Source organism: Gobio gobio (genome assembly GCF_949357685.1).
Source record: "Gobio gobio genome assembly, chromosome: 14".
In the NCBI taxonomy this organism is placed as follows: Eukaryota; Metazoa; Chordata; class Actinopteri; order Cypriniformes; family Gobionidae; genus Gobio; species Gobio gobio.
The window spans coordinates 14,475,176-14,490,551 of NC_137107.1; the positions used below are offsets into that span (position 1 = coordinate 14,475,176).

A 15,376-nucleotide genomic window follows, 5' to 3' on the forward strand; every position below is an offset into this window, starting at 1 on the left:
AAGCCTGAGTTTTTGAAGCTCGATAAAAAAACATCCATCCTAAAAGTAATCCATTAAATTAAACTTAATGTCTAATGTTACAGTTTTTGTGTTTATGCTTATTGAAAGCATGTTAGGGTTGAGCAGTATACCCCACTTTCACAGGTCAAATGACTGACTTTAAGCATTATGGTACGCCTACGTCATACATCCTATGTCATACGTTGGGTTAGAGGTCACCCTTCTGCCGGAACACGGCTCTCTCGGGAAGCCAGTGATTTATCGTTTATAAAGTTTTAAATATGGATATTTTTCTTACAAAAACCCATTACTTCACTTCAGAATACCTTGATTAACTCACTGGAGTCGTATGGATTGCTTTTATGATGGATGGGTGTGCTTTTTAGAGCTTCAAAAAGGCTCTATACAATGCCATCACAAAGCTGGGAAGAGCCAGGATATTATTTCATATAAATCCGGTTGTGTTCAACATAAAACTCTTTTAAATGTCAAACTTAACTGAACATTAACCTAACAGCTTTCCCTTGAAAAACTTTTATTCTCCTGATCCAGTCATATGCAAAGCATGTTGGGAACTAAAAATCACCCACCCAGTTTCAGTTAATGCAACAAAAATCATTCATGTAATTCCAAAACAAATGGATTAATTAAACTTCCATATTAAATATATTTAAGTGGATTGAACTGAATAAAATGAATTTAGGACAAAATGAAGAGCAATTGTGTTGCATTAGCTCATTTTAATTAAGTAACTTGAACAAGAAGCAAAACTATTTTTTCAGTGCAGGAAGGCTACAATAAAATCATACAGGTTTGAAATCATACAAGGTAAATGACAATAAAAAAATAAATCTTGTGGCCATATTTTTGCATTTATTTTATCTTTTGACTTTTGGGGTGAAATAGGACCTCACTACTTAGTGAGATTCACATTTTGGTGAGTTTACTCTGTTGTCTCTTTCTCTCCATACAGGCTTGTTTATAAATGGTTCCTCCTTTTGTATAAGATCAGCTACACCACAGGCATTGTGGGCTATACTGTAGTTATGTTCACCCTCTTTGGCATCAATCTTATATTTAGGTGAGTTTTTAAGCTTCATATTTAAACAATGAATCATCAATGTAGCTGACTATAACATTTTGTTTTTTATAAACATCAAACTCTACAGTGCACTCTACAGGTTGTTGTTTTTTCACCTTTTAATCACTTTTTAATAATTTTTTTTAATTAATTTATCTTTTTATTTATTAATAGTTCATGTAATGTGACAAATGTGGTACAAAGTACAACTTTTTCATGTGTTTTTAAATATGATGTTAATGAACCCAAATAATTTAAATTTGAGTCAAGTCAACCTTATTTATATAGCGCTTTTAACAATGCAGGTTGTTTCAAAGCAGCTTTACAGTGTTAAACAGGAAAATAATGCAACATAATTTTATTCAGCCGTATAGCCATTCTGGAGAAAACGGTGATGCCATCAGTTCATTTCAATTATCATACAGGGACATTGTGGGCTTTAGATCAGTAATTTAGTTTATATGGTTAATTTAGTTTAATAATTAGATTTATTTGGATATTTAGTTGAAAAATTTAGAAAAATGTAGTGTCCCCAACTGAGCATGCCAAGCCAGAGGCCTGAGTAATAATAAACATAATTTTAGACAGTCAAAATTATGTTGAAAATTATTTTAGATGTCATATAGCATGTAAAAATATATATATAACCTGGGATAGCTGGGACAGGTATTGTATGTTTTGTGAAAATGTAATCCATGGTCATATGAATTAAGGGTAAAAGAAGCAGAAATATGAATTCCATATTATTTATTGATGTTTCATTGTGGTGGCAGATGTGTGGGTATGTATTGGTATGGATGTTACAAAATATAATATTACAAAATTAATAATACTTAAATGTGCAGTAAGCGAGGTTTGAAAAATGTTGTTGAAAAGTAAATCGGACAGAGCACCAAAACACGTGTAGCAGTGTCAAGCAGTAAGGGGCGTATACACTCACGATGGGGGAGGAGAGAGAGCTCAGTGCAGTGCAGAAGACCGACATTAGCAGAAAGAATATAGAAAGAGAGAGATGGCAGAGAAAATAGGAAAAGGCAAGGGGAATATAACTTTAAAAAGAAGGGTTACGATCAGACAAGAGGTAGGACTCGCATTAATATCGGAGAAGCTTTCCAACACTGGAGAGACCCTAAGGAGCAGCAAGGCCTGAAAACGGACGTTGAGTTTGCTCTTTCTTCTCGATACGCAAGTTTGCTGTGTTTCACAGAAGATATGATGTCTTTTGCTTGAATTTACTCATGTCATCTTTGCTTGAATCTTGATCGGATTCAAGATAGGGGTGTGAAATTGCTTTACTAGAAATCCAGAAAGTAATATTTTTACTTTAAATATGCATAATACATTCATTACATTATAAATCAGTTCATTACTTACAAATCATTCATTTTACTTACAAGTTACAACCATAGGTATATTGAACATTAGTAATTAAGTAGTCCAATATTATCCTATTAATAGGTTTAAGTAGGTTATTATTCCTTGATGCAATAACTTTAACGAACACTTAAAATGACGGGAGTACAGAGCCCCTAAAGGGACATGGGGAAGGAAGGAAAAAAATATCAGGAAAGATGGAGGAAAAATTGTTTGTCAAGGCTTTTGCGTTTTCTTGCAAATGTTTTGCATTCACCGAGAATAGCTCAAAAGGTTTTGCAAACACAGTTTCTTTTTTTCCAGTTTGCATAGTAAAATAAAACCTGTAGTTGTAGGTTGCCTTTTTCTGTTGCCTGTTTCTGCCAAATAATTTTGTCAGAGAAATACCTTAACCAAATTTAGTGTTTTGTTCTTCCCTCATATTTAAAATGTTTAAATGTATACTAAAACTTATATACACTACTGGTCAAAAGTTTGAGAACAGTAAGATTTTTGAAAATGTTTTTCAAGATTTCTCTTCTGCTTTATTTGATCCAAAATACAGCAAAAACAGTATTATTGTGAAATATTTTTACAATTTAAAATAACTTTTTTCTATTTGAATATATTTTAAAATGCTATTTATTTCCGTGATTCAAAGCTGAATTTTCAGTTTTTTTTCCAGTCTTTACATCCTTGCTGCTCAAGAAACATTTATTAGGGGCCAAGCACCGAAGTTACGAAGGCACCTATTGAAACTGTTCCCGTTCCTATTATTAGGGGCCAAGCACCGAAGGCACACTAATAGAGGACAGTCTGATCTGTCATCATAGCAATTTTGGTGTCTCGATCTCAATCCCTCTAGCGCCACCACCTGTCCAAATGTGTACTCATGTTTATGCTAATAACTTTTGAACCTTAAGGGCTAGAAACAAATTATTTTTTTCCTCTGATTCCTGAGCTCATGCCGATTCGATCCCATCATTATAAATTTCCCGCCGTTTGGAATTTTCCCAAAAACCTACTTTTGCGAACTTGTCCTAGACGGTTCGTCCAATTTGCGCGAAAATTTAACCAGATCATCTTCAGCCAGTGCTGACAAAAAGTTAAGGAATTCAAGTTGATTCGTCAAATTGTTTCTGATAAACGTGCAAACAAATTTTATGTAGCGCTTGTGAAAACAGACGTAAGGCTGTATCTCCGCAACGCTTTATCGTATTCACACCAAACTTGGTACATGTCAGCACAAGCACGTCCTGAGGCAACATGCCGAATTTCGGCGCAGCGCCACCTACTGGTCCGGAGATACGAAAAATATTATTTATATAAAAGCTATTAAAAAATAAAAGCTATTTTTGCTTTTTTTTGCCGAACCGTTTGTCCTAAAAGTGGTCTCGTTAGATTCGGGACGTCGACTGATATCCATATTTGCCATATCGGCCATTTTGGCTGTCGGCCATCTTGAATTATGTGCTAAAATGCTGTATTTTATGAACGCATGAACGGATTGTTACGGAATGGGTCGGTATGGGTCATCACCACGATACCCTGAAGTAGCCTGACAAGTTTCGAAACAGCGCTACCTAGTGGAATTTTTTTTTAAAAAATGCTTAGAACTTTGGGTGTGGTTGACTTATTTTCATGAGACTTATCTCCTTAGACTCCTGAATCGTTGCCGAGTCCAACGATACCACACTTGCCAGGTTTCGGCGTATGATTTGTGCACCGTTGTAATTTAGCGCTTAACTTTTTTGCTGATATCTTCGAAACCGCTAGTCCGATCGAGACAAAACCAGCGTCAGAAATTCGGAAACATAGGTCGTTAGGCACGGTCGCGAGCCCAAATGTCAAAATATTGATAGTAAGGGGTAGTAAAATCCAATCAAAGTCAGGTGTCAGGCTGAAACCCTATTGTAACAGTTAATTTTCCCATGATGTATCATTCTCCAGCAAAAACTGATCGGGCAGACCAAACCGTAAGTTGTAGAGACTTGAAACTTGCAGGGCTGGTAGTACTCACAACGACTACAGACGTCACTGAAGTACGCCCCGATCGGCCTGACGGGGGCACTACAGCGATCAAAAGTACGAAACGGCGATCAAAAGTATGAAACGGCTCATAACTCCTCAACCGTAAGGCATAGCCCGAGTGTCTTATATCGCTGGAATCCTTGGTTCAAAACGGATAAAATCGCCATTCAAGTGCCAAATTCGAGATATTTTACGTTTTTTGTAAAACCTTCTTTTGCAAATTACTCCCAGGTTATTTGCCTCATCGGAACCAAACCACTGCAGAAATGTTCTCTGGAGAGTGAATATCAATAATTATCCACAAAAAAAAATTATGGTTGCTAAGGGGAGCCAAAATGTCCGATGTGACCGGGACCTCTTTTACTAAAATGGCTATAACTTGTAAACGGAATGAGATATTTTCACCAAATTCAGGTCTCACCAATTCACCAAATTGTGAGCTCAGTCTGAGATCACATGAAAAAAATCACAACAATTGATCACTTAGTGGCACTATAACAGGGGAAAAACACAACAATTTACCACTTAGTGGCGCTATAACAGGGGAAAAACACATGAAAATGGCAATATATGCACCCAAACATTAGTCAGATGAAAATGGGCATTCATCTTCATCCAGGTTGCCATGATAGTCAATGAGGACACTGGCATATCTTAAAAAACTTTGTATACATCATTGGCACAATGCCCTGAAGGAGCCTGAGAAATTTCAAGCCAGCGTTTTTCACAGCATTCACCTCCTTAGACTCCTGAATCCTTGCCGAGTCCAATGATACCAAACATGCCAGGTTTCACCTTATGGTTTGTGAAAAGGTGTACTTTAGCACCTAAAAAACCTTTGCGAATGTCTTCAAGACAGTTAGTCCAATCAAAACAAAACCACAACAGGAAATTCAGAAACACAGGTCAATAGCTAAACAATAATGACCAAAAGCCAACATTTTGGAAGGAAGTGGCAAAAAAAAAATCCAATCAATGCAGACCATTCTCTCATAAATATTAATTGGCTATAACTTTAAAATAAAATGAGATATTTACAACAAATTTGACACATATTTATGGGCACACTTTGAGGACACCTAAAAAAAAAAGCAGAGATGTGTTATAACTGTCAAAAAAAACATATTTTTCCTTAGTTAAATTGCCTGTATTGCTGCTAATGCTCTTTCCCATCTATGATCTAAGTTTATTTGTTTATTTGGATCCCCATTAGCCAGTACCTAGGCAGTGACTACTCTTCATGAGGTCCCAAAAAGTAAAAAATACAAAACTTCAACCCCAAATCAGAAAAAGTTGGGACAGTATGGAAAACGCGAAAAAAAAAAAGTGATTTTCTAAATTTACTTTGACTTGTATTTCATTGCAGACAATATGAACACAAAATATTTCATGTTTTGTCTGGTCAACTTCATGTCATTTGTAAATATGCATCCTTTCCTATCATTCAGACCTGCAACACATTTAAAAAAAAGTTGGGACAGTGAAGCATTTACCAATTTGTAATGTTGCCATTCCTTTTCAGGTGTAATTTTGTCCCATTCTTCCTGCAAACAAGTCTAAAGGTGGGCAACAGTACGGGGTCTTCGTTGTCGCATTTTGCGCTTCAAAATGCGCCACACATTCTCTATTGGAGACAGGTCGGGACTGCAGGCAGGCCAGTCAAGTACCCGTACCCTCTTCCTCCGCAGCCAGGACTTTGTAATGTGTGCAGAATGTGGTTTTGCATTGTCTTGTTGAAATATGCATGGACGTCCCTGGAAAAGATGTCTTCTTGAAGGCAGTATATTATGCTCCAAAATCTCTATGTACTTTTCAGCATTAATGGTGCCTTCACAGAAGTGCAAGTTACCTTTGCCAAGGGCACTGACACAACCCCATACCATGACAGACCCTGGCTTTTGGACTTGTTGGTGGTAACAATCTGGATGATCCTTTTCTTCTTTGGTCCGGAGCACACGGCGTTCATTCCTCCCAAAAAATACCTGAAATACTGATTCATCTGACCACAGTACACGTTTCCACTGTGTGATGGTCCATCCCAGATGCCTCTGAGCCCAGAGAAGTCGACGGCGCTTCTGGACACTGTTAACATAGGGCTTCTTTTTGGCACAGTACAGTTTTTACTGGCATTTGTGGATGTAACTACGTATTGTGGTAATTGATAAAGGTTTGCCAAAGTAGTCCTGAGCCCATGTGGTGTTATCGCTTATAGATGAATGACGATTCTTGATGCAGTGCCGCCTGAGGGATCGGAGATCACGGTTGTTCAGCTTAGGCTTGCGCCCTTGTCCTTTACGCACTGAAATTCCTCCAGATTCCTTGAATCTTTTAATTATGTTATGCACTGTTGAATGTGAAATATCCAAATCTCTTCCTATCTTTCTTTGAGGAACATTGTTTTTAAACATTTCAATACTTTTCTCACGTATTTGTTGACAAACTGGCGATCCTCGGCCCATCTGTGCTCCTAAAGGATTAGACCTTTCTTGGATGCTGCTTTTGTACCAAATCATAATTACAATCACCTGTTGATATCACCTGTTTCAAATCACATCATTATTTAACCATTTTACCTCATTACTAGCCCTAAATTGCTCCTGTCCCAACTTTTTTTGAAATGTGTTGCAGGTCTGAATGACAGGAAAGGATGCATATTTACAAATGACATGAAGTTGACCAGACAAAACATGAAATATTTTGTGTTCATATTGTCCGCAATGAAATACAAGTCAAAGTAAATTTAGAAATCACTTTTTTTTTTTTTTTTGCGTTTTCCATACTGTCCCAACTTTTCCTGATTTGGGGTTGTACATTAAAGCTGCAAGAGCAACATCAATGCTCTTTAAAATCTGAATAACTTCCATAATAACATAAACATTGTCACATATTAAACAGCTAACTTTTAAACCAATGCACACAGTAAGAAGTACATTTCTGACATTTCAATTTATCCAGCAATAATTTATGATCCATTCCATAAAATGCTGAGCTAAAATCTAACGATACAGCTTTTACTAAGTTATTGTCATCAATTTGTGCTCATACTACTCCCTAATATTGATCTGTAATTCATATTTAGACATTATAAAATCACTATTATAACATTTTTCAAAATGCATCACTTCCTTTCTATTGAAGTATTGGTATTGACAATTGTGCCACATGATGAGTAATGTGAAACCTGAAAAAGACTTGCAGTAAACATTTTGTTTCCACCATATATTTCACATATCTGTATCTACAACAAAATGCGTGTTTTTTTGTGTGTGAGCAAAATATTATTGTTTAAGCCTATTGTTTAAGTATTCATTTTCCGCCATATTTTGTGGTCTCAGTAATACATTTTAAGTTGACAAAACTCGGTATGGGTCATCACCACGATGCCCTGAGGTAGCCTGAGTAGTTTTGAAACAACGCCACCTAGTGGAGAATTTTCCCCCAAATGCTTATAACTTTAGGTGTGATTGACTTGTTTTCATAGGAGTAACTTTTTTTTGTCTCCTGAATCCTGGCCAAGTCCAACGATACCAGACATGTCAGGTTTCACGCATGGTTTGCACAGTGTGGTAACTTAGCGCTAAAAAAACGTTAGCAGATATCTTCGAAACTGCAAGTCTGATCAAGACGAAACCAGCATCAGAAGTTCTGAAACATAGGTCAATAGCCAAGTGTTAATACCCAAATGTCAAAATACTGACAGTAAGGGGTAGTAAAATCCAATCAAAGTTGGGTGTCAGTAATTTTTTTTTCTGTGTTTTTTCATATAAATGTCTATAACTCCAAAATGAAATGAGATATTTTCACCAAAATTGACACACACATGTATGGGCTCACTCCGAGGACACAAAAAAAAAATGGTAGGATTGTGCCGCTTGGTGGCGCTATAATAAAACAAAACATGAAATTCCCATTGACTACAATGCAGTATTATGATATAAAATGCTATACTTTACAAATGAATTGGTGTATCATTATGAAAATTGGTATGTGCCATCAGCACCATGCCTTTAAGGTACTTAAAAGGTTTCAAAACAGCACCGCCATGTGGTCCATACTTATAACGAAAAGGCCTCTTGAGGCTATATCTCTGCAATGACATATTGACACTATATTGACACCCTGCTTTGATATATTGACACCAATCTTTGCATGTCATTGTTCCCCTATTCTGACCACACCATATCAATTTCGTAACTGTGCCACCTATTGGTTGAAAGTGATAAATCATTAAATAATTTTTATTGACTGTATTTATCGTATATTAAGAAATTCTTACAGAACCAAAACTTTTGAATGGTAGTACAATGTTACAAAAGCTTTCTGTTTCAGATACTGTTCTTTTGAACTTTCTATTCACCAAAGAATCCTAAAAAAATGTTTTACACAACTTCTTTCAACATTGATAATAATCATAAATGTTTCTTGAGCAGAAAATCATCATATAAGAATGATTTCTGAAGGATCATGTGACACTGAAGACTGGAGTAGTGATGCTCAAAATTCAGCTTTGCATCTCAGGAATAAATGACATTTTAAAATATATTCAAATAGAAAAGTAATTTTACATTTTCAAAATATTTCACAATAGTACAGTTTTTTTTGTTGTATTTTTAATTACATAAATGCAGCCTTGGTGAGCAGAAGAGACTTACCGTTTTCCAACTTTTGACCGGTAGTGAGTGAGTGTATGTATATATTTTTATATTTATATATTTATTAATATGTATTATTTAAATAAATAAATGGTAACGGTAAGATTTTTAAAAATGTTTTTAAAGAAGTCTCTTCTGCTCATCAAGGCTGCATTTATGTTATTAAAAATACATACATAACCTGTCAAAAGTTTGAGAATATTGCAGCTTTTTTTGTATGTATGTAAACACATACACACACACACACACTCACTACCTGTCAAAGTTTCTAAAAATTCTTTGCCGTGTAGATCGTATCGATGATTATAACAAAACACGAGAGATCAGAACATGACCTTGCAAACTAAAGTAATTGACAGCTAGTAAATATGAAGCAAGTGGTCTTTGATTGCTTTCTGTATTTATTTAATTAATTGAATCACAATTTGAATAACAATTGTTTTTCATACTAATGAAAGGAACAATGTGAAGTTGACTTGCTCAGTCAATGGCTTGATTTATTCAATTCAGAAATAAACTATTTCGCAAAAATAGAACGGCTGACTGCACAAGTCCTTGCCTATCAAGTCCTTATTTATCACAAATAAGGCTTTAGAATGACAAAAAATTATACCCTGCTGACAAAATCATGGTAAAGGGTTTAATAAGGCTAATCTCCACAAGGCATTTCACAGATTCAGTAAAAATATTTGTACATACAAATATGTATTACTATTGCTGTTTATTACTATGAATTAGTATATAGGTTCCAAAACATGGAACCTACTAATTCATAGTAATAAACAGCAATTGTAAGGATGGGTGTTACATTGGTATAATATGTTGGGATATATTATACCAATTCCAATAATATACTATTCCAAAACATAGAACCTATACTAATTCATAATAATAAACAGTAATAGTAATAAATATTTGTATGTACAAATCTTTTTACTGAAACTGTGCTATATACTAATTCATAGTAATAAATATTTGTATTTGTATTTTTACTGAAACTGTGAAATGCTTGTGTGGATTGAGTGCACTTTTGAGTGCTGATGCAAACACATTCACACACTATCCATCCTAAATAGTATGTGAAATTACTCCCCTGTTCTGGAAGTGCATGCTTGTTTTGTATAATATAAGAGGGTATAGAAAATAATCACCCCCTTTAAAATAATCACATTTTGTTGCTTTGCAGCCTGAAATGAAAACGGACAAAAACAGTTTTTGTTTTATTCAGCTGTATTTACAACTTATAACATCCAAGTAAAAGATATAATACCAACTTGTCAGAAAAAAATTAATAATTAAAAAACAGAATCACTGAGTTGGAAAAAGAATCACCCCCCTCCAAAAAATGACTTGTAAACCCAATCAGGTGTAGTTAATCACCTTCTCAATAGCACACAAAGCCAATTGACTTTCAACTGTGATCAGCTGTGGTCATTTTGATTAGCTCAGCATGAAACAAGCTTTTCCTCCTATAAGATATCCAAGCGTATCAGTCCTTGGCAGTTCAACTGAAGAAAACAATCAACTATGGGTGGCAAGGCATTGTCAAAAGATCTCCGGGATAAAGTTGTGGACAGGCACAAGTCAGGAGATGGATACAAAAAAATGTCAAATTCTTTATCAGTGCCTATCAGCACGGTGAAGTCTATTTTTAAGAAGTGGAAGGTATTTGGTACAACACACAGACCCTCCATGGATCAGGATGCGCTCCAAACTGGATGAAAGAGCCAGGAGGAAACTGGTCAGAGAGGCTACCAAGAGACCTACAGCAACTCTGAAGCAGTTGCTGGAATTCATGACAAAGAGTGGTCATTGTGTGCATGTGACAACAATATCACAAATTCTCCACAAATGTAGCCTGTATGGGAGGGTTGCAAGAAAAAAGCCACTCCTCAAGAAAGGCCACAGGTAGTCACGACTGAGCTTTGCTAAAACGCACCTTGAAGATTCTGAGGCCACGTGGAAAAGGGTGTTATGGTCAGATGAGACTAAAATTGAATTATTTGGCCTCAATGCCAAACGATATGTCTGGTGAAAATCCAATACAGCTCACCATCCAAATAACACCATTCCTACAGTAAAGCATAGATGGAGGTGGTAATATCATGTTATGGGGTTGTTTCTCTGCAGCAGGGACTGGAGCACTTGTCAGGATAGAAGGAGAAATGGATGGGGCAAAATACTGTCAAATTCTTGAGGAAAATCTGCTGCCCTCTGCCAGAAAGTTGTCAATGGGAAGAAGATTTACCTTCCAACATGACAATGACCCAAAGCACACAGCAAAACTGACCACACAGTTCTGCAAATAAGAGTGGACAAATATTGCAACGTCTAGATGTACAAAGTTAGTAGAGACATATCCTAACAAACTAAAGGCTGTAATTAAATCAAACAAAATACTGAAACAAGGGGGTGATCCTTTTTCCAACTGATTCTGTTTTCTTTTTCTCTTTTTTTCTGACATGTTGGTGTTACATCTTTCACTTGGATGTTATAAGTTGCACTACAAATACAGCTGAATAAAACAAAAATTGTGTCTGTCTTCATTTTTGGCTGCAAAGAAACAAAATGTGATTTTAAAGGGGGGTGATTCTCTTCTATACCCACTGTAAGTGTGAAATATCTGTTGGAATGCTCTCAAGTGGATAATAATATAATATTTCACATGGTTTTATATCACTGAAAAAATATTATCCTAACATATTATACCAATATATCACCCATACTTAGTCATGATCATTTTTACAAAACAATTATCAAACACTTAAAAAGACCAGTTGACTGTAGATGCTAAATGTTAATGACTGCATAGAGTAATTAAGAACTTATAATTTATGTTGAGTCATATGTCACCTCCTTTTATGCTTTTAGAATAAAGCCAGAAGATGCCATGGACTTTGGAGTGTCGCTTCTTTTTTATGGCCTGTACTATGGTGTACTCGGTCGAGATTTTGCAGAGATGTGTGCAGATTTTATGGCATCTACAGTTGGGGTTAGTACTTGAATCAATGGATAAACGTCATGTTGCTTTTACATATGTTACACATGTTTGGATGACTGCTCCAATTTTTTTTATACATTGTCTAATCTAAACACTGTTTTCACACTTTGATTTCTCTTGTATTGCTTGGTCTAATTTTAAGCTTGATTCCACCCCACCCCCCACCATGCCCATGAAATCTGCCAGCTTTCACTTTGTTTAGTTTTATTATGAAGTCATAACACACACAACAGCACTTGGATTTCTGCTTGTCCATATGTTATCAACAGCAATTTACTTTTTCATCTAGCATCTAGCCCGATTGCTGTCATACCAGTTGCAAACTGTGAATGAGCCCAACTCTGCAGAAAAAGTTATATTTACCAGGCTATAATTATTTTATAAAAATTATCATTATATTATTTTTATTTTATTTCTTCAGCTATTAAAAAAGGCATGGAAATTCATTGGTCAAAGAATGTATAAACTCTAATGTACAGACATGATGTTGCAGTATTACAGCGCATCTGGAATGCCCACTAAGCACCTGTCAGACAGCATCTGTGCTGTCTGTGGTCAGCCAATCCTTGTCGATGTGAGTGAAGAGGGGATCATAGAGAACACCTACAGACTCTCCTGCAACCATGTGTATCCTTTACTATTTTTACAGCTTTGTTCATTTTTTATGTCTGAAATCTGCAGCATTCGTACTGAGTATGTACATTTTGGAAAATGTTTGATTTTAACTTGTTAACTTAAGGTGGGTCATTCCTTGTCAAATCAACCAAATTCCGGAAAGTTCCCTGGCACAAATTTTTGAATTTGTGAAAGACACGTATAAATAAAGATGAAAGCCAAAATATTAAAATAATAACAAAATAATAACAATTAATAATAATAAGTTTTCACTTAGTAAAATTGTAAGACTTGATAGAAGTTGTATATCTCCTTGGGAAGTGTGTTTGCTCTACCTACACATTGGGCCTCATTCATGAAACGCAAGAAGAAAGAATGTGTAAATCGTTCGTAAAGCCGTTCTGATGTAAATTTTCGGATTCAAGAAAATTTTAGTATTTTCAAAATGTTAGTTGGTACGAAAGAAATGTAGGGGAGAGTGGGGCACAACCTAACGCTTTTTGACTGTCTCAGTTTGTGTAAATTCACTTGGGGTTCAGAGTATTTTTTTTTTCTCACATTAATTCCCCACATGTCTAGTACAAATATGTGGTTTTGTTTCATGAATACAGTGTATACTTTTTTCTTGATTTAACCCGAAAGAATGGAAGTGAAATGCGACAACATGCCCCATAGGTGGGGTACATTGTAACATAACCAAATGACAGCTCAAAAGGTTACCTGATATAATCAAAACAATATACAAGACAAACTAAAATATTTTGTCAATAAAATACAATTAACTTTTTAAAATAAAAAAATGCCATTTTTTAATCAGTAAAAATATACAGATTTTTGAGTTTGACCACAAACGCATTGCTAAATTCAGCTATACAGCATAGTTCAAAACATAATAATAATGAATGATTTCTGAACATTGACTCTCAGTCATTATTCACCCTTTTCTCATGGTTTCTCAAAAGAATTAATAAAAGTATAGAATATAATAGCGTAGTTCTAATAGGGGCTTATTGTGACGCAGTGTTACAACGCACCCCATCTGCGCAAATGGGATTTAAACCGTGGCTCGTGTCTTCTGCTGGTTAGATCAGCATTAAAGAACGATCTCAACTGTTAAATAACAGATAAAAGATTAAAATAATATCAGTTTGTCTTGTTTTAAATAAACACATAAAACAGAGATGAAAAATAAGCTTAAGTAAGAAATGTACTTTTGCTATTGTTAAATAAATGTTCAGTAATATCTTCCAAAGATTTTTTTAATTTTGGCGCTATTTTTTCTTTAAATAATGTTGATATGGCAACTAGTAAATACACTAAGTTTCGTCATCCTGGCATGTGTGGAAAGTGTTAAACCATGCGTGTTACAACTAACCCCACGTTAGGTTGTGCCCCGCGCTCCCTACACCTGCTCCCTACCACATGTAAATGGTGCGTAAAACATTTGAACAGTCTGTGTTCTAATTTAGGCAAACTGATGACATTGCATGTTGATGCACTATGAACCATAATAATATTTCACGAGTTTGCCCTGTCTTTTTTCCCCCAACTGTTCACCTTTGGGTAATAGGCAGCGCTTGTCACTGTCACTTTTTACCCAGATGTCCAATCACAGTGGAGGAAGGGCAGGACAAATACTACACCGACCAATCATCCTACTTGTACAACGACTGAACAACAATGGATTAATATTGTGTTAATGTTGCTGGTTACTGCATTTTTATATTCAGTAATATTCATCAAAATGAGATCCTAGAAACACATTACTGCCGTGGGTATTCTGTATCATAGCAACCAAAGTATCTGCAACCCGCTGGCAGTTTTCAGAAGAGCACCTGGTGTTTTTTTAGCTGACTAAAAATGCTTTGGTGGACACACGATAATTGAATATTTATTGCTATTCATAGTCTCTTTAGCTTATGCAATACATTGGAGCCAAACCTGAAGGAAGTCCAGAACATTCCACAACGTTCCTGGACTCGTAATTTGCGTAGTTGTAACTCATGGGCGGGGATTATGCTAATTATGAATGAGCGTGCACATGCGCCCTATTTACAAATGTTTGGAATTCATTAATATACACACATTTAACTACCGAATCCGTGGTATACAAAGTGTTTGTGAATCTGGAGGAGGGTCCATTTTACGCGCAAATTACTCATAATTTGCTCGTATATTTACGAATGTTTCTTGAATAAGGCCCATTGTATTCGCATCAATAAACCAAGATTTGCCTTACCTGGATTAAGTATTACAATTTTTATTATAACATGCAAAGCATAGTCATAAATCGAGTAGTATTCACTGCTAAGGGGCATATTTGGTGGAATCACTGATTTTGAGCCCTAAACCCTGGGTTACTGTTCTTATTTGCATATATACAGTCTCAACAGTCATGACACGTTTTCAACCTTCAAAAATGGGTAAAATTCAACAATTTGGACATGAAGCTGCGTTGAGATCCCAATATCTCTGGGATTAAACCACATAGGGCCTTAAAAATGGAGGTTCTATACTTGAAGTACAGGCAGGCAAACTTATTTTTACGTTCAATATTATTCATTCATAAGAGATTCTTGTTTAATTACAATAAGTATTAGATGTATGCAAAGTGACCTACATTTGGTTTTAAACCATTGAAAA

At 35.6% G+C, this 15,376-nt stretch overlaps 1 protein-coding gene across 3 annotated transcripts in view; it reads left to right on the plus strand.

Annotated features, from left to right (window-relative positions):
* The window catches only part of rnf121 (ring finger protein 121), an 89,100-nt gene that overhangs the window by 61,035 nt on the left and 12,689 nt on the right, over positions 1–15,376 (plus strand). For 2 of the 3 annotated variants that reach the window (XM_079835673.1, XM_079835675.1), the window contains exons 5-7: positions 974–1,081; positions 11,989–12,109; positions 12,612–12,745. In XM_079835673.1, the coding sequence (XP_079691799.1) occupies positions 974–1,081; positions 11,989–12,109; positions 12,612–12,745 (363 nt within the window). The remainder of the gene's footprint in view (positions 1–973; positions 1,082–11,988; positions 12,110–12,611; positions 12,746–15,376) is intronic. The other variant, XM_079835674.1, reaches the window with a different exon arrangement.